This window comes from Acromyrmex echinatior, chromosome 4 (assembly GCF_024713525.1).
Source record: "Acromyrmex echinatior isolate Ae372 chromosome 4, ASM2471352v2, whole genome shotgun sequence".
Lineage (NCBI taxonomy): Eukaryota > Metazoa > Arthropoda > Insecta > Hymenoptera > Formicidae > Acromyrmex > Acromyrmex echinatior.
Window position 1 is genome coordinate 9,433,123 of NC_141855.1, and position 21,841 is coordinate 9,454,963.

The 21,841-nt window shown below is 30.3% G+C and overlaps 2 protein-coding genes across 5 annotated transcripts in view; one reads left to right on the forward strand and one right to left on the reverse strand.

Moving 5' to 3' along the window:
* Positions 1-21,841, reverse strand: part of LOC105152397 (uncharacterized) — a 160,686-nt gene that overhangs the window by 56,043 nt on the left and 82,802 nt on the right. The window lies entirely within an intron of this gene.
* LOC105152399 (calcium/calmodulin-dependent protein kinase kinase 2) overlaps positions 1,422-21,841 on the forward strand; it is a 70,591-nt gene continuing 50,171 nt past the window's right edge. For 3 of the 4 annotated variants that reach the window (XM_087405959.1, XM_011066664.2, XM_011066666.2), the window contains exons 1-2: positions 1,425-1,914; positions 13,235-13,710. In XM_087405959.1, coding sequence (XP_087262085.1) covers positions 13,680-13,710 — 31 coding nt within the window. In that variant the 5' untranslated portion in view covers positions 1,425-1,914; positions 13,235-13,679. Of the gene's footprint in view, positions 1,915-13,234; positions 13,711-21,841 lie in introns of all 4 variants that reach the window. The other variant, XM_087405960.1, reaches the window with a different exon arrangement.

Sequence of the window (21,841 nt, forward strand, 5' to 3'; positions counted from 1 at the left end):
TCACCACGATTTATGTAAGATGTAATAGGCAAGGTCTTTTTCATGAGTAGGAGGATTGTCTGATTCACGAAACGATGATACATTCACGATCGCCTAGAATTAGGTAGGTCAATGAACGCGAATCGATGTTTGTGACGTAAGTACGCCGCTATTTTGCCTCGTAACCTTGAACATAAACTTGGAAAGCGATTTGTCCACGAATAAGAAAAATTTTTCGCGATATGTAAGTGGTTGGTCACATGAGAAAAATTCAATCCATATATCTTCACAAAGTTTTAGAACTTAGACACACACATAATCTATGAATCATATTTAAAAATGGGATATTTCGAATTTCACAGAGATAGTTTGGATGAGTTCAAAAAATTATAATTAAGAAAGTAAATAAATTGTTAAAACATAATTTGTTATAGATGGGGGATTATTATATTAGGTGTTGGAATTAATTCGTAGCGTTTTACAAGTGATGGGAAGTACTTTCATTAATGTATTTTTTAATGCTCATGTGAAATAAATAACATTATTTCATTAAAAACGCTACGAATTAATTCCAACACCTAATATATAGAATGTAATTAACGTTTCATAAAAAAAAAAGATAATTATTTATTAATAAATAAATTAAAACACAAAATGTTTTACTAAAAGCTGATATAAAAAATTTTGGAACTTTTTACAGTAAAGGTGAAACTTCTTAAATGCTGGCACGTTCTCAGAAGACTTTGAGCTTTGAACAAAGTTTGAGACGTAAGTCTCCTCTCATATCTCTATAGGCAGAGAGAATCTTCTTGTAAGTACTCTGAGTGCTTAAATTGGATATAGTTATTAGTTACATAAAAGAGTTGGTCCAAGTAATTGAGAGGTTTTAAAGTTTAAAACTTTTCACTATACGGACAGTAGTTGAAAGGTGCACCCTTTTTTCTCAGTTGCTTCTAAAGTGACTGTAAGTGACTTTAAAAGAGTTGCAATCATACAAATCAAACATACAAACTTGATAATTATTTCATAAAAATAAGAATAATCAAATATAAATGTGAGTAATTTGATTTTAATCAATCTCATATTATAATTTCAGGGACATATTGTATGACCCTGGAAGTACAACATGATTATGAATTTAAGGCAAAATCATTGCACTGTAAAATAATTATACTTTAACAAAAAACTCTGTAATTATCCAGGTGACAGGATCGGCTGTCAATAACACGTTAATAACGTTAAGCTAAACATTGCTCTTTTTAGACAATTATTTTTGTCATAAGAAACAGACCTTTAATTGATCTTTGGATGATACGGTCAACTATCAATTACATGGTCAACGATTAGACTTGCGTTCACCTCAACGTTCACGCACCCCCGAGCACCTACGTCGGATCGTGAGTGGGTGTCATGAGTGGGGGTTTGTCAGTAAAGGGGGCGCCGGCAGATTCTGGTGGGGATGGAATAAAATCTCCGAGTGTACGGGGAGGCAGTCCAGTTAAACTAGTCAGTCGACCGAGCGATGCGGGAAGCGACGGTTGATCGTCGTCGATTTCCATTTCCATCGACTCCGTTCGCAAGCTCATAGAGAGCACTGCGAAGGTTAACTGAGAGATGCGGAAGGGATTGGTGATCATGCGTACGTAGGGAAGAGTAATCTCGCGTCGGGTACGATGCCGCGAAAATCCTCGCTTCAAACAACCCTACGACAACGACCAACGCGTATCTCGCACCCCTATCAACACGTCGCGCCTTCAATCGTGAGAAAAAAGAGAGAATCTGCCAATCGCGTCGACTATTCTCAACCTATCGGTACCCTCGGCGAAGGACACACTTTCTTTGCTGGAAGGGATCTCCCAGCGCGGTTAGTTGGGAGAGAAGCGGAAAAAGAGAAAAGTTCCTGTGAGAGATTGCTATCCTCGCCTGCCATAGTGAGTAAGTAAGAACATCACAATCCGAAAAAAAGTTCCACCCTCGTGTGTTGTTGCGTCACTTTTGATCACGTTCTCACGTGAAGGAAGAAGGGATAGACGTCCACGTGCGTGCATGACGCGTAGATCGTGAGTCGCGTTTGTTTACAGATCTGTTGCACCAATAGTATGGTTCTATTCAAGTAACTTTGATTGGCTTAGTCCGGCTCTATACCTACATGACAATCGTAACGATAAAGTTGACTTAAATTACATGAGTATAGTCAACTTTGCCCTAAATAAAAATTGGAAAAATATGTTAAAATTGGAAAAATATGTTAAAAACTAGAAAAACGTGAATAAGCTTTTAATTGTTTTCAATAAATTCTACGTACAGCTATCGGAATACCCTATAAATGTTCAATATATTTCTTCTCTTTTTCTTTCGCTGTCAATTATAATCATTTTAATCTTTGCAGCATCCACATAAACGTGCATTCCAAATAAAAGTTTCTCTCATAATATGTGTTTAGCATAATGACCTTTTCAAAATCTAAGATGACATAATGCGCGATTGAGAATGTCTCAGAATCAATATGCAAAATTTCTTCATTTCCCTTTTCTTCTCATTTTATTTATTACATGCAACATTGAATTAATATTAAATAATGAGTATTCTGACTATAATTTAATTACATTTAATGTAACAGATTAAGCTATAACAGAAATAATGGCTGCGTTCAGCAGAGAAAATTAATCAGTTAGCGCTTAGTGATTCTTTAATATAATTGATTCTTGCCTTTAGTTCTTCGTTAAATCTAAGTGTAGGAACCAATCGTATTAAAGAATCACTAAGCGCTAACTGATTAGTTTTCTCTGCTGAATGCAGCCATTAGAAACATTGTTATCGCTAAGTGACGTTGACGTAAGGAATAGATTTATTCTAAACGTAGATCTCGCGTCATCTTCTTGATTATTGCTAACAATTCTTCCTGGCAACAAATATTTGGCAGTATGCATATTTCGCAATGTGCATACCATTCTACACTGTGAAATCTAAATACTAACAAATTTAACTTAATTTAAGTCGCCACTGCTCCTACTCAATATATCGTTATTTTATACTAAAACAATCGATAAATCTGTATAGAATCAAATTTATCCATTGTTTTAGTATAAAATAACGATGGTTTTTATTTAGCATAAAATGACAATGGACAAATTTTTAATACTGTATAGTGTTAAAATTTAGCTATTGTTTTAGTATAAAATAACGATATATTGAGTAAGAGTAATGCACTGAAAGAGCAATTTTGTTGAAGAGTCTAAAAATTTGGTTAGATCTACAGATCTAAAAATAATTTAATTGAACCATCAAAATAATTTTGCAGGAATCTTAAATATGATGAACAATGCTGCAAAATGTTTTGATAGTCTAGTAACCAATTTTATCGTCTAATATAATAATTGTTTTGATGGTCCAACAAAGTTATATTTTAGATCTATATCTAGCTAAATTTTTAGATACTTCAGCAAAATTGCTTTTAGTGTGGTAACTTAAATTTGACACCATATAGATTTAATAGTATTAATTTGATACTATATAATGTCAAAAGTTCGTCCATTTTATTTTAGTATAAAGTAGTATAATTTAGTATAAACGATATATTGAGTAGCAGTAGTGGCAACTTAAATTAGATAAAATTTAATACTATAGATTTAATAGTGCAATGCTTTATTTTATTTCTTGAAACAATTCGTCATTCTATTACAGATAAAACTGTGATTTATTTAAAACTCCTTATATGTTTTATATAAATCAAAATATGCAAATTTTTAGAAAGAAAAAGGAGAAAGAAAGAAAACATATTAATAAATTTATTATGAATGAGAACAAATGTATAGAACGGATTTATTATTCCCTAGAATTATTTTATAAACTACTGTTCTCCATGGAAATTTTTTGCTCTAAATTTTGCATTTAGTTTCCTGTCATGTCATGTTTAATTCCCCTTTTCACATACTTTTTACATAACTAGACATAAAAGTAAAGCTCTAAGGATGAAATAGAAAACTAGATGAAGTGGTTTGTAGAATAAAGCAATGATTCCGCGAAACTTTTTACTCTCAGCTATTGCTGCGACGCGGGAAAGCATTTTTTTTACAAGAGTTGTTAATATATGTGATATACAAATGTATCTAAATACGCGCGCATGTATAGGTATGTATATAATATATTTATTATTAAATAAACGGAAGAATTGAATAAAATTGTTAAAAAATTTAAGCTTAATAAAATAAAAATACAAAAAATTATTTATATATCTTTTTACGTTATAAATTAATATTTAAAAAATTTATATATTATCTTATTCATTATTTTATTTGTAATTTTATACAATTACCTATTTATAATCAAAATATGATATGATTAATTGATTAAAGCTCATATATAACTTTCATTTAATAACGTTATTAGAAAATATTGTATATACATCATTATTCTTTCCCAGAACTTTTCTACTGAAAGAAATTTTAGTCCCATTTATATTGTTAAAATATTAAATTCTTATTATATTGTTAAAATATTAAATTATGTAAATATTTCGTTACTCTTCTAATCTCTTTTACTAATATTGATCTCTACATTTTATAATACTTAATCATTTATGATTGACCTAAATGACGAGAACTCAATTAAAGATTTACAGTGACATATACATTATTTCTTTCTTACGAATGTCTTTTATCGGTACAATCAATGTATCAGTTTTCTAATATCTAACAGATCATATCCATTAAAATTCAAGTACTAGATTTCTATCAAAATAAAGTTTAATAAAATTAATCAATAAATATCTATACATATTCTCTTAAAATTTGATTCACAAAGATACTTCAACTACTGACAATTTCAACTTAAACAAATATATAATAATTAAAATATTGAAATAGCTATTATTTCGTTTAATATAGCTTTAATTATCAGCTTATAAGATTATGCCTCATTCCCATAAAGAATATTAAAATTGAGGTATTGCATTAAAATGCAATTTGCGATAAATTTAAATAAATTTTTACGTTGATAATCACCTTTATTACATGTGAAAGACTTCAAAATTCAAAGGATAAGCATGTGCGACGAGTTAATAAGAGTGAATATTCGTGCAATATTTTGTGAATATGAAGTCTATATACGCAACAAATTGCTCCTACGTTACAAGAATGTGTAAAATATGAATATACCAATGTATTTTTAAAAAGCTCATTGATGTAATTAAAATTGAAAAGATGCGATAAATATTAAATAACCCCTATTTTATATATATCTTTTATATATATATATAAAACTATCTTATATAATAGTTTGTGAAGACAGTTAATTTTGCGATAAACTATCATACGCACATTATTTATTGAGATAAAAGAAGTAATTACATTTATATGAACACACTAATGATAGCAAGTTTTTTTTAACTAGCTATAGAAGTAGCTGAAACGAGTCCTATCTAGTATCATGTTTTCACTGATTATGTATTAAAATATCCATGTCTCTAGCGGTGTATTTCGTTAGGAAAATTTCCGCAATTCCACAACGTCTGATTAAGAAGATTCCCGAGAACTTTCAAAATCAGAAAAAGTGAGATCAGATTATGGTATATATATATCGCGAGTGAAATTCATTTTAACAGATGCAAAATTGTATGCGACATTTCTTATTTATCTTACTATTTATATATTTGTAAGCGAAAAATGATGATTGATAATATTATATTCATTTTATGGTTGTTTATATTATTCATTTAATAATTTCGGCGAGTTGTATTATACTATCAACTTCTATTTGCAAATTAATTATACTAAAAGTCATTAATACAGATTACAATTTCAATTTCAGTGTACATGTAACAAATATATACAATATAAGAAGAAACAACAGAGATAATTTGAAAATAATACCGACCATCTCGAGTTTCTTTTCGTTAAATGAGATAATATTTATAATCGCAAAAATAATGTAATGTATTAAGCTTTTGCATAAAAAAAAGGTTCTTTTATCTCGATTAAATAAATTTTATCTCGGATCAGATACTTGACTTCTCATATCCGATTCGCTATTGTCCCTAATCACTCGATCTTCTATGCCCTCTGACCTCGTTAGAACAAAATTAATCTTGAATCGAGATAATCTTGAAGCTTTTAGCTATTTTGTATTTTTTCTTCGCGAGAAGATATTTTTCACATCAAATTTTCTAATATTAGTACTTTAAAGTTCAATCATTTTTTTTTCATCAAATATTCCTTGCTTGAATTCGCCACGGCGACAGGTGACATGACGTAATTCATTGATAATTGATCGTGTGAGACTTTGACGTCAATTTTACTGTCACATCTTAGCGTCATAACGTTTTTACGTCAATAACGCTGTGCTACATCTATTAATAATAGAAAAAAATGAATCTTATCACGATACTGCGCATTCAACTTTTTAATGGTTTCTTGTATTTGTGATAAAGGAGCAACAATCTTCCACTCTCAAAATAATTATAAATGAAACATACGTCCTTACTTTCGATATATTCCCAAATTTGTTGACATTATAGAGAGAAAACGGCTCAACGCACTGATCTACGCTTTTTATACATTAATTACAACAGCATTTGCTCTTTGCAACAAATTCATGCTAGATAGCCATTCAATTGCCACTTTACTTTGCTTAGGCATAATTATACTCGCGTCACCGCTTCGTAGGAATTTCCATTCTTCCTAGCCATATACTCGGAGATATAATTCGCTCAGTAAACATTGCAGGCTCGATTACGCAACATTATTATGCGGTGGCGACAAATTGCGAATCAGTGTACTGACGTAATCTCGCTCGGTTTTGGCTTGCGCGACCTGATCTTCGTCGAGATCTGACATAGGTGCACCCTATTACTTTTGAATCAGTCAATTATACTTCATTGACTTTGCTAGCACAATATTGTTCGCGTAGGTGTCTCTCATCTCTCCACTTCAGCTCTTCGTTATTCCGTTATTATCCAGAGCAAGGAAGATTATATATATTACGAACGCCCGCATAACTCCTTCCCGTTTACGTAGAAAGACCGAACAAGTTTGAGGTCGAGCTTCGCAGCACGCAATCAAGATCGAAGATGATTACATACCTCAAGCTTCTTCTCGATAATTTTATCTATTTATAAAATCTATGTGTGCGTTGCTTGGCAAAATCAAAAATATGTCATTGAAAAAGAGTATTATAATTTAAGATTAGCAGAAACCACATCCTTATTTATATATCTTAGAAAATAAAAAAGTAATTTTTCATTCACAATTTTTTTATTTTTGTATTAAACACATCTATGATAATTAAATATTAAATTGTGACAATGACGGTTCATGAAATTTATTTTAAGACTCTTCTATATCCTTTATATCCATCGCATTATTATCTTCCATAGCATTCTTAAAATTTTATAAAGAGCATCATGTTGCAACATGTTATTTCCTGAAACATTGTCGATGCTTATAATATTAATAACCCTAGCTGGGCATAATCGAATCACATTCGTTATGTAAAGCAATAAGTTCAACAACCGGCGGCGCTATAAAAAAGTGAATTCCGAGTCTGAGAATGCGTTTCTGCTCTTCAACTAAATAAGATGCTCAAGAAAATCGATAGGCGCGTCAAGGACAGTTTCACGTACTTTCGTGCCATCTCTCCTGGCGCGTGCTTCATCACGCCACGCCGAAGCCAGCTTGCTCAGAATTGCACGTGCAACTTCGTAATGAGCTGTAATAAGAAGCGGTCATGCACAAAACTATAGTCGATTAAATCTCATTACAACTCATTATGGCTTACGAAACGACAATCGACAATCGTGAGACGCAAAAACGATATCAACAGTTTAGTGATTATTTGATATATATTTCATTCAATTTATGTACTGTAAAATAGATGCTTTTATTAATAAATTTTTTCGTTAGTATAGTCAAGTTATCAACTGCGTATAAGCTTGATTCGCTAGCAGATGCAAAGTAAAATAAAATGAAGAAGTGGTTGAAGTTGGAAAAAAAGATGGTAGGCATTGGCGATTGTACGATTCTTTATGACTATGTGATAAAAGACATAACGCGGAAAAGAGACCGTGTGTATACGAGCCGACTGGTTGTCGCGGTTACGTAGAGTCGTCCTAAATCGATAGAGCGAGAGCACTGCTGGCTGGGACACATGACTGTGCGTTGTAAACTTACAATCAAACTTCAATGTATACATTTTTCTTCACGTGTCTATATCAGTTTTACACTGCCTATTTTTTCTGTGCACTGTCATTCATCGACGTTTTAAACTCAAATTCATATCCTTTGTTTTACTAGAACAAATTATTGATTCGTTTCCATTTTGATAATTATAATTAAAATTTAATATATAAGAGATATGCAATTTTTTAATAAATTATAATAAAATACAACTTCGTAATCAATAATCAATTAATAACAATTGTAGAATTGTCCTCATAAATTGTTATTAATCAATAAATTAATTAAAATAATATATTTCAAATATTTTACGTAGACTACTTTTCTCCGAATAACGAATATTACAATAGCTGACGCATTTGCAGATCCAGAATAAAATACTAAAATAAAATAAATGATCTCTTTGATTAAAAAATATTTAAAGTTACTTTTAAACAATGTCGATATTACGTGATTAAATGTAACGTGCATAACTGTAGCTTCGCTCGAAATTCTGGTTGGTGCAAATTATTCGAGGCTGCAAATGCATATTTACAGAAGCTACGTTTATGTCAAAGCTGGGTACGTAACGACTCTGTGCGAGACAAACGCGGAGCGCACAAGCGAATATATATCTTACAACACGGTCGAGAGAATATATCCGTTCTGGAAATGGGCATACGGCTATCTCTTTAAACTCTCAGTCCTTTCTCCAATTTAGACACATAATAATGTGGGCGCAATAGAACAATAACGCTGAGTGTCGCCGTGTCATAAAAGCGCAAGCGAGCTCTTCATTTAAATACATATTACCAACTTCGGTCAACCGTATGTATATCTATTTCCATCAACAGATATCATTGTTCCGTACATCGCATCGCCGCGATACAATATGACAACCGTAACAAACCACATGGGTATTTCGTTCTGATATGAAGCATATAGCGTTAATAAAATGTTTATTTTTCTAGGCTTTATATATTCATCATGTAGTAGAATATCTTCTTTAATAATCAAATATCTTCTCTCCTTAACGCTAAAATTCAAGTTTTTAAATATATGTGATTAAAGTTTTTTTTTATATCTATTATACTTTTTATCGTTGTTATTATCGGTACTTTTTATTCATTATTGCATTTTTCGTTCTACATGTATTTTTGTTGACAATACGAAATCAACAATGTCTCCGTGAGATATTCAATTTCATCATAAATAATCGACTATTTAATGATACTCCATTAGCGCATTTACGTGCAGACTGAAATGGCAGGCTGGTTAAATAAATGTTAGCGTTCGCGAAGTAATCATAGATAACAGCGTAATTTGCTAAACACGTAATATGAAAATAGAATTCCAATATGTTACGTTAAAAGCTACATCAATTATTTGCGAAAATACATCAGCACATCAAAGGAACGTCGAGAATAGGCGTAAATCAGTGAGCAGGTTTGATCTTTTGAATATAATAGCCAAGGAGGTTTATGTAAGCAACGACAAAATTGGGAGTTTATCTGCTCACCATTTTGGCAAAGCAAGTTCTTAATGGCATCTTACGTTCTTGCAGAATTTAAATTCATTCTGTTTTTTAAAAGCGTTTTTTAAAAGCGTTTTTTAAATGTTGTGAAAAAGAGAATTCGTCATCTTTTCGCTATGAATTTTATTTGCTTGATTAATCATTTTTCGTGGTAAATCTTTAAATTTATGAAATTTAATAATAGCATGATCAACGTTGCAATCTAAAAAAATAGCAAAAAACAGTTTTCAGAAAAGAAATATTTCATATGAATTTCAGATCTAAAAAGCAGTTATACTTGTGCATAATCATATGATTATAATTGACATAATGCTTGTGAACATGATCTCATGAACTTTAAGTGTTTTTTCCAAATTTGCATATTTACATGTTATCTTTATATTTTATATTTTTCGTAACGATAATGGACGGAAGTAGAACGAAAATACGCTCTTCCATTTCTGCGAATTAGATCAGCGGCCATCTTTCAGTCACGGTTCAAGGAGCAAGGTGACTGTTTGTCTGTCCAATATTTTTCAAAGGAAGATAATCCGTTTAATGTCGCCATGGAGAGAAAAGAGTTCTTGCAAAATTCTAAAATAAAAGTCAGATCAACTGTATTACTTTTGATAGCTTCATGACGAAGCACTATAGTATTGCAAAGAGAACAAGCTTTTCCGCAATACTGTTTAGATATTATCTTTAAAGACCATTTACGAGACATCTTATTTTACTAATAATAACTTAAATTAAAGAGATATGTAATAATATAATTATAAATTGAAGAACAGAAAGAACATTTATTCTTCCGAAACTATTTTTGGAAGTTAAAAGCGAGTTCAATATTATCTCCTGCTTGAAAATCTAAGAATAAATATTAAAAAAGACATAATTTAAAATTAAATAAAAGACAACCAATATCGTTTTACGACATGAAAGAATAGCGGTTTTATATACATATGTAGCTCGAGAACCCAATATAGTTTTATGGCTTAAAGGTAAATGCACGAATTATGTTCATTATGTCCGCCATTACGTTCAGCTATTTCGCTTTACCTCCAAGCCACAGAATGACGTGGGTTGTGGTAGCTCAACGCTTTACCTAACATATACTCTAATATACTAGGAAAACATATCAAGCACAAAATTAAACGCCCACAAAATTACAGCTCTCTTAAATGTACCTCTAACCTTCATATAGTTTTTTACTTAGTTTTTTAGCATTCCATTAGTTTACCCTTGTTATTTTTATTGTATAATTTTATCAACATATATAATTATGGTATTTACCACACCAAATATGTTTATTCTATTACAATATAAATAATATTCTATTACAATATAAATTATTCTATTACAATATACAGTATAAATTAATAAGTGTCAAATATTTTAAGAACGTATTTCTAAATATTACAAAAAGTTTATATAAACATAAATAGCATTTAATGTTCGACAATATTTAAATGATTACTAGTTCCATCAATTGTTTGACATTATTAAACAATATAATTCCTTCTATCCAAAAAACTAAACGTTTCTAGATCCATGTTCTCTTTTTTATCTGGTCGATAGAAATATGTCCCTAGAATATTTAATAATTATTAATTTACATCCTGTATATTGTTGACATTTTCATATAAAAAATTAAATTAACAATTAACGATTAAATATGTATTACGTTAAGATTACGTATGTAATTTGACGCAGGTGAAATGCAATAAACCGTTATATTTTATATCTCATATTACGCGTTATATTATCTGTAATATCTCGTAATGTTTCGATATGTTATTATATTTGATTAACAAGATTCAATAATGCAATTTTTGCTCTAGTAAATATTAATTCCGAAATAATTACATGAGATAGGAGAATCGCAATCTCGCGTTACAAGCATGATACAATATAGGATTGTACCTGATCGGGGCAGGAACATGCTGAAATTGCAGGAATACAATTGCGACGTGTTATGCTTCTCAGTGCATTCGAGAGAGGATCACGTAACACGTAGAGATACCAACTCTCAGGTGCACCGACACGTTACGCAATGCACGTAGGTGAAACGACCAATTGAATGTGACAACGCGCGCCATACCGCAGCACACATTTGCAATTTGCTATAAATCCCTTAATTAGATCATCAATGCAATATTTCAGGATTGGCCAACAAAATTCAGTGGATGGAAAAAACCTTCCATGATAAATTCCAAATTTTATCGTTTTGGACTTTACTCAATGAAATAACAAACATACAAAGTAACAAACATTATAAAAACGATTAATACGCAATAATAAAATATTTATGTACTTTATGAAAAAGATATTTTTGCTTTAATTAGTAAAGCGTACTAATGACGCGCAATAGTTTAGAGAAAAACGAAACAAACCTATAATAACAAAATATGTTACAATAAAGTATCTTTTAATTCAACTTAATATGTGAAATATATTTTTAAAATAAAAATTTTGAAGATAATATAAATGTTGTTAAATTTTATATTAATTTTGAGTTTCATGAGAAAAGCATAATAACAATAAAATTAAAATTGTTTATTAATATAAATCTGGTTCGCCATACAATATCTTATGACAAAAAACTAATTTATTTGTTACATCGATTTTTAATCTATTACGAATGTTATTTTGAATAAAATTTAAATTGGAAAACATTTTCTCAATTGACGTTAAACTAGAATAGATGATTAGAATATCGATAACAAAATTTTCTGTTTATTGTTTTTAACAAAAAAACCAATTTTTGTTTTTTTTCCAACCGTTCTTTTTCCACCGGCATAGACTTTAAAATGTGAAATGTTGCCCATCATGACATTTCCTAATAAAAATTAGAAAATAAGTCGGTCAATTCAAACAGAATAATGAAAGAAATCGGAATTGAGATATTTTTCAGGACCTGAAAGGAACTGATTGTAAGATATAATTGCGATATTTAATTTCCGTAAAACAACAAGCGCAACTCGCTTACCCTTCTCATTAAAATTCACCAAGCTTGCAGAAAGCGGCCGATTGTTACATTATGCAAGCGAAAAAAGTGAGAAAATAGCTGACTTCTCGTATTAAGATAACTTCCATGCCGCCGTGATACATTAAACGCAACAATGTTATCTCGCAAGCGCGTGGACTATTTCCTTCCAAAACACCTGCGGCGTCGCTTATAATCAACTCCTTATCCCTCTCGAAAGGTCAGCAACCACATATCTCTAACCTTAAACTAAAGGCATCTGACACAGATATGCATATGCGAAAATCCTGAATATTATCGTGCATTGCGACTGTTACCCTCTTCACATTTGATCCTATCAATTCCCAGTATAAATTACGCTTTGAAATTAGTATGGAATTGCAAGCCGTACAGGGTTTGCACGCATAGTACACAATTTCCTATAAATTATATTACGGAAACGTAATCACAGGAAACGTTTAATTAGCATATATTCCATGATCTACTTTATCCAAATCTATTTTATAATCCGGATACATGTCACAGTTGATTTTTTACGTTTCAATTCCTATAATCTTTGATGATCAATACCTATTGAAACTTTAACCAACGTCTACTTTTGTTTTACAGAGACGAACGAAGCATCCCTCTCCAGAGACTATCAGAGATAAATCGTTTCAGGACGTACGTACTCAGCACGAAGAATTTAAAGAGCCAATTTCGTCGAGCAGCGACTTGATTGTGCATTGAAAATCGAAAAATCGTATAGAGGTCCAATCGTTGGAATCCACTTCGCAGTAAATTATTGATTTTATTAAAAAAAAAAAAAGAAATGTTAATTATGATTCATTACGAGATTATTAAGATTACGCGTGAGTGACAAGTGCACGTGATAAATTGACAAATGTCCGCGAATAAACACGGCGAACGAAATAATTAAGTCGTCAAATCAAGATTAATGTAAGTGTAAAAAAACGAGAAAGAATGAAGCTTAGGAAATCAGTGTCGAACGATCCTGTTAATCGGCGCTTAATGAGTGCCGCGTGAATGTACGGAAAAGAGGACAACTACCGAGATGAAACTGGGAGATAATATGACTATGGAAGGTGAGTAAATTCTAGCTATAGAATGATTGACGTATTACTCACGTCAGCATGTTTGATGAAGAGTGATTGTTAAAATAGCGACAATTTCTTAATATAGTGTGATGTTTAATCTAAAGAAGTGTCTAGATTAATTATATCTCTCAACTCAATTATAGTTATTATTTCTAACTCATTACGTATGCATATCAAAGTAATATCGGATCAAGAATTTTCTGCTTCTCGTGACTTTATGAAGATAAACAGAATTTTTTCCATAATTTCCGAATATTATTATTTATTTTTAAAAAATACGAAATTAACTAAACTTTCTATGTAATCTATTAGATGTTGGAATTAATTCGTAGCGTTTTTTAATGAAAGAATGTTATTTATTTCACATGAGCATTAAAAAATACATTAATGAAAGTACTTCCCATCACTTGTAAAACGCTACGAATTAATTCCAACACCTAATAGTATCCTGAATATAAATCTCAAATAACGCGTTGCGTGCTACAAACTGATATTTCAAATCGTTAAAAACGTGGAATCAACCTTGAAAGTTTTCACGATTAAAAAGTATATAAAAAGTATATAAAAGTATAGTGGAAGTAAAAATTCAAATTTATTAATCGTTCAACATACACACACGCACACACACACACACGCACACACACACACACACACACACACACACACACACACACACACACACACACACACACACACACTTTTATTTAACACTATTCATATATTTTTTGCAAAGACGACATGATGTTCATTGAAAATATGCCTCAACTCTTTGGCTTCTCTCGCGCGACCTTTAATCCAACTTCGAATCCGGCAAAATCGTGCAACATTTGTCAGACATTAAATGTGCAAACACGACTAGAGCCAGTAAAATACGCGATGCTAGGTTTTCAACGACAAGATGAATGATGCGATTAATTTAGTACTTGACAAAACTGAAGAAATAAACACAAAATTTATAACTTAGATTTATTAGTTTTATACACACATGTGGGACACATCTTACTCTATATTCTCAAAACGCCACTATGAAATTTTCTTTTAAGATCGTCAGATAAAATAAACTTGACGTGTTTTAAGATTAGCTTGGGAAAATATAAGGCGATATAAGGCGACATCTTGAAGGACATCTTATATTTGCACTATAAACTTAGTTTATTCTCAAGCCTGTTCTGAATATGCCGCAGCATGTGAATCGTGAATATAAATAACAATTTTATATATCCAGAGCGTATAACCCTTGTAAGATAATAAATAATTCATTTAAAGAATGAAGCGATGTGTAACTATCTACATTCAAATCAGATTAGTACGAATGTAGGCGCTTAAACGGGTAATCAATACTCTAATTGGAAAGATAATAATTATATTTCATTAATTGTATGTCGAAAATAAAAACAAATAGTAGCAGACAGAAAATAAATTTAGATTTTCTGCTCAAATTTTGGAACATTTTCTAACAAAAACTAAATTGAAAAAGTCTTTTTATATGTTGTAAATCTATGTACTTTATTAAAATAAAATAAAATTATCAATCAATATGCATTCAATGTTAAATAATCTATCTAAATGTTCAAAATATTTTAACACATTTTTAGTATCAATAAAATAATTATTAATATTATTATATATAACATCAACAAAATTCACATTGCATAAGTATTCTGCAATATATAAATTTATACATAAAATATATAGAACCTCATAAAAGTTATTTCTCAAGGCATCTTCTTAACATAACAATTTTTTAACAAGCAATGCAATCTACGACTCGTAAACTACAATAGATATATGTAAATGAAATTCACAGCCCGTACCTCGAAATAATTAATTTAATTTTACACAGTGAAGAATAGCATTCGATGTAGCACAGCGAAGCAGTTGACGCGCTTGACTTCGTTGAGAAAATATTCACCCGTAGTAAAACGAGTGAAGCATTTAAACAAGACGTAATTTACTGCGACTGTAAAATGGTGGTAAGCTACAAATGTTCGCGGAGATCGTTTCACATTTTTTACTGCCAGTAAGATATAAAAATGAAATACAAATTTTATCATTGTAAAAGCAAGTCAATGAGTTCTTATTCATGCAGCTTTTAACATATATTGGACTCCATATTAAAATATAAATATTAAAATACAAGAAAATTAATTTGAAATTAACTTGAAATTACTTTAAGATAAATACATATATTTATATAAGAAAAAATGTATCTATATAATGTAAAATAAACATATAACGCGAAAAAAGTTTGGAGAAAAAGCTTTTAAGAGGTTTCTCTATGTACAGAAAATAAAAATAACATTGTTGCGAAGCACTATTACTTTTGCTTCACACTGCTACAATTTTCGCATATATAAAAATAAAGTGTTTTTTTATTTTATTGCCTTTTTTGTTTCATATTTTCTTGCTATATTGATATTGTGTACGGGATTTCTTTTTTACACAGTGTTTTTTTTTTTGCAGCTTTGTTTTGAGAACGTTTCTTTCATAAATCATCATTTTTTCACTTGTTATCTAAAGTGCAAGTCATTGAAGCACATAATTTTTGTAACTCTCAGCTAATATTAGTGTTAGTATGATAGATATTGCATCGACACTTTCTTGATAATACTGACATTAATATTTGCAAACTGAACAATATCATAACATTTTATTTTAATCTATTATTTTATACATTAAAAGACAGATTATTTTATATCTCACTTCGCAAACATTAAAATTTTCATCAAAATTATTTCGTCAATTATTTCGATTATTTTTTTGGAAGAAAAAAGAAAAGTAGACAATATTTCGTATTCGGATTCATTTACTTAAGGTTTTATGTATTCAAATTTACATTAATAACTATGAAATATAATTAGTATAAGAAAGTAAAAAAGTGGACAAATAGTTGCTATAAATCTTTGTCATAATTTTTCACTTAGCAATATATAATATTAATAAATATAAAAGTATCACGAAAATGTAATTTCATAAACGCAAAAACATAATTAAATTGTGCTGTATATTAGCATACGAATTTGTTGAATTGCTCCAAAAGATATGTTCTACAATAAATTTTTTCATTGAAACCATCAATGATACGACGAGTGTCGGAAATCTCTTTGTCGTTAGTAATCTGAATTTTCTCTGCAGAAAAGCTGTAAAAATGCTTCGCGTGACGTTTGAGAATCGTCTTCGACAATTCAGAGAAGATTTCGGAGTGTTTGTTGAAGGAAAAGAAATTTACGTTTAAAGAATATTTTTACGATTCAATTAATTTTAGGGAACAAGTTTTATGATTATTTCACGTTGTAACAATTACATCTTGATTAATAGTTTTTCTCGACGTAATAGTTTTTTCATTTTGTTTTTTTTTTCTTTAGAAATTATCTTATATCATTTTACTTTTCGCAAATTTAAAGCAATGTATTATTATAGTCATAAATGTGACAATATAATTAAGTTTTGTCTTTTAAAGAATATTTCGCTCATTCAAAGCTATTGTTGATTTATAATTTCGCGTAGCATACGTTAAAATTATCTGAGAATATCCCAAATAACACATTTCAATTACATAGCCGCGGAGCAGTGTGATGTAATGAAAGTAAATCAGATTAAATTAAATCCCGAAATTCTTCATGAAAGAGAGAAGAGAGAATAGAGCGGAGAATAGGCGGAGATCAGCATATCACAACTCTTAATCAAGTTTCCACTGATTAATAGTCTCGCTGTCGATTACAAATGAAGCTATATTTTTCTCTTTTCTTTGCCTCTCTCTCTCTCTCTCTCTCTCTCTCTCCCCCTTCTTTCTCTTTTTTTCTTTTTCTTTTTCTTTTCCTTTTCTGTCATTCTCTCTTTCTCTTATCTCTTTTTCTATCATTTTAGATACAGCATACACAAATAATCCCTGATTGAGGGTTTGACATTGCTATTTTCTCTGTGCTTCGTTCGAATATGCAATGTGTTGAATAAACATTCAACGCACTGATTACAGTTGCAAGCAAATGTTACAAAGCATTATAACAATACAATTTATAATTATTTTATTTATAATATCTGTATTTTTAAATAAGTAAGTTAAAGATTAATTCAATTTTTCTATGATTTTATATATATCCAATTTTTGTTGCCATTTAAAAATATTTTTAGAGTATTTAAAAAATGTGACAGAAAAATATTATAATTTTAATAAAAATAATTATAAATATAAATGTAATTTTTTGATTAAATAAATTAAAATATTTATGTATTACACTTCTTCAACTTTCTTTTGTAAATTAGATATAATTGTTTGATTTGACATTTGTGATATTGTAATGCGATACGTCAACAAAAAAAAAGTAAATTTCTTTGCAAATCAAATAGCCTTTTTGAAAGTACCTGACTTTCGGAGAAGTAGAGTTCGTAACTCTGTTGTGCTGATAAAACATTCACTGTGTAATGCTTGCTCTATCAGCATCTAGAGTGTACGATTTAATAGTCTTATCTCCGAGTTTAACTTTAAAACTTGGCGGTCTCCTTATAGAAATGTTTAATCTTATCGTAAGTAAGCGGTAGCTGAGATCGAAGTACTAATTTAAATCTAGTTTACGCTTTTTCCTCCGCATTAACCAGAAAGAATTTCATCAAAAAACTTTCAAAATGTCGTCAAAGAGATTTAAATATTACGTAAAAGTGTATTGATAAAAGTACAAGTGAACCTTATTTAGTATTCTTTTCTTATATTTCTAAGGCTAATAATTAATAAATCAGTTTGCATTAACTTACAACATTGGACACTGTATGTGCTGTTATAATCAAATTCGATTATTTTGAAAAGGATTACAAACTAACGATGTTATATACGAATTGTTTCAGGGAAAAGGCTATCAACTTTTTTCAATTTGCGGATACTGACAGTTTGTATTATGAAACAAATTTTTATAAAACAGACAACTACATACACGTTCTTTCGATATAGCAAATCAGTGTAATCACAAATGTTAAACAGGCCTAACTTTTTGACATAAAAATGCATATGTTTCTCAACACGATAAACATTCAAATGTCAAAAAGTCATACTCTTTTTTGCTCTTAGAGCTCATAACAACAAAATTCAGATAGTAATTTCACATATAGTTACTTCATCAGAATTTTTAGAGTAAATATTTCTCCAGTTCGAAAATTGACGAAAGAACCTTCATTTTAAAGTCTATATTATGTGATTTTTTATCTTTTAAATTACTATAAAATAACAACATATGTGAAAGAGAGAGAGAGAGAGAGAGAGAGAAAGAGAGAGAGAAAGAGAGAGAGAGAGAGAGAGAGAGAGAGAGAGAGAGAGAGAGAGAGAGAGAGAGACATTGTACAAAATTTAACGCCGAGTTAATTAATTTGTAAATTTGTACGATGAAAAGTACTAAGGACAATAGTGACAGCTAACAGGATAAATACATATAATGATTCCTCGAATTTTATGTATTATCAGTATACGCACCATCGTCTTTGCATTTGTGTTTCTAGTTAAAAGACAGTAATTTGTCGTTCGTATTTCGCTCGTACTCTTCCGCTCTTTTTCTCTGACGAAGTTTCAAGGTCTCATTACATTTAAAGGAGATCTTTGAGAGCGACGCACAAAAACGCAATCCAGCAAAACATCTATAATGTAAACAGCAAACACATTCCTGTTTCGCTTAACCTACCTCATTTCCTCCGCTGTAGCGTTATTCCCTACCCCCCCCCTCCCCCTCATCCTCTTACAGTTTTTTAAATTTTTTCTCTTTCATAAAGTGAATACATAAAGTGATACGCACGATCCAGATTAACGATGTTGTGTAATAAAAAAAAATCTTCTCAGATGAGCTTCAGTAATTATTCCAGATAATTATTTCGTAATATACAATAAATGAGATTTTTTTATATTAAGAAAAGATAAAACTATTTTCTACGACAAATGTGGCAGAAAATTATTTCAAATATTATTATTTTACACTACATTTCGAAATGGCTTTTTATATCCTTTATTTATATTTCAATGTTCGGTAAGAACAAAGCCTCTAAACTAAGCAGATTGAAATTTTTGCGGTTAATTAACTGTTTCGTGCGATATGGCGAATAGTGGAAATTATTTTCCAGTATAGACTATAAGTAGATGCATAAACATGACGCAAATGGAACGCCAATTTGTCGACCCTTTCGCAGCTTGGCGTTCGCTTTGCCTTTATTTCATCACCGTTCCAATGCGGCATCGCTTGCTGCAACCGCTCGCTTCATTCGACCAGATTGCTCTTTCTGCTCGACCTTTATCGATCCTCTCACGACTCGACTTCACACCAAACACAGAATAAAAAAGCGGATCTAAGTCGATTAACGTCGTCTCATTCTATTCGTTGCTCCTTTGTTCCTCGTATTTTCGCGAGAAGTCATTTCTCACAATTGCAATCTTAATCTCGTCACGATTCTCGTCCATTTAAATTTATCTTATTTTGAGCGCGTCTATACTTTTTTTGATTTTGCGAATGTTAATAATTATTTTTATTCAAAACGTTTGTCTTTCATCACATTTTTGATTTAATAAATGTTAATTATTTAGTTACGCGAAAGCAAAAATAAATATAATTGTTTTAATTACGTGCATTCTAAATATTGATAGATTACTAAAAAAAATCAATTATTTATTTCCAAAAGTATGATAATTGGGATTCGACAGCTAGAATAAACAGGCAGAATGCAATTCTTGTCAAGACTCAACGATTATAGTGGCGACGATGACGCTTCATTTCCGCGGCTCTCCCGATCAATATCAGGTGTCACCGGAACAGTTTTGCCGGCACGCCGAAGAGTTAGCGTGAATTGATTATAACTAGAAAGGAGGATGTGGCCATGATAATACGGATGCGCGATCGCCGGTCTCTTGACGATTTAACAATTGACTTACTCATGCGCCTACAAATCGTCTGTCGGATAATTGAACGTGAGTCGCACATACTCTTGCGCGCCGTCATTGTTCCCTTTCATATTTGCATTCTCATCGAGATTTCCTCATCTAAATGCTTCCCTCCACTCGATATTCGCTCGTGAAAATCCCGGATTCTTTCCGGAATCTTCTGCACGAGGTAATTTATTCTTTTTATCTCGATAAACATGCAAGGATTTCGGTTTTGTGTGTGTGTGTGTGTGTGTGTGTTTCAAAAAAATAAAAAAAATCATCATTTCTTTAAATGTTATATTTTTTTTAATTTGCATTATTACTACTAACCTTCCTAGTGATTAATTTATATTAACTATTTGTTACTATTAATATTTATTTTGAATATTTAAAATCACAGAAATAAATTTATAAACTCATAATTATATGCATTTATTCGTTTGTCTACGCGTGTACAATTATTTTCTTTTTTTAATACGTTATAATTAATTAATACAATGCAAGAAAAGCTAGAAAATATTAGGTCTTTTAAAGAAAGAAAGAATGACAGAATTTACTTCCCATATAACTTGACTAAAAACAAATAGGAAATAAAAGTTTCTGTGCTTAACATTTAGATGGAACTGTAATAACAGCATTAGAAAATCTTACAGTTAGATATTAAACATTTTTTTATGTTCTTAATAAGATTTCTGTGTTTAAAAATTCTTCCTACAATGACGATACAATGCACCACAAATAGAATTATCGATTTTGCATAAATCTATGAATTATAATTTACATCTTTTGTTTAACGTGTATATACAAAATTAATGTTGCTTTAATGCATTTTGTAAGTAAAAAATAAGCAAACAAGATATTACAAAGAGTTATAAATGTTAAGTTATTTTTGTGTTATAATATTATAAATGTTATAAGACATCGTGAAAGCAATTTATATAATTTACGAATATTTATATCAATATTTAAACTTAATTGTTTATTTTTTTGAAAAATACTGTTTTATAAAATATTGTTTTTACAAATATAGAGAGAGAGAAAGAGAGAGATAAAAATATAAAATACATTTAGTTTTCAATTTCATGAAAAACTTAATTATTTCAGATAATTCAAAAATAATCATGTATTATCCTTTATCATTAATTATCCCATCTCGGTATCTCCATACAAAACGAGAACCGTCAAGCTTTCATTTTCAAATTAACAATTAATTATCGTCTAATTATTAGT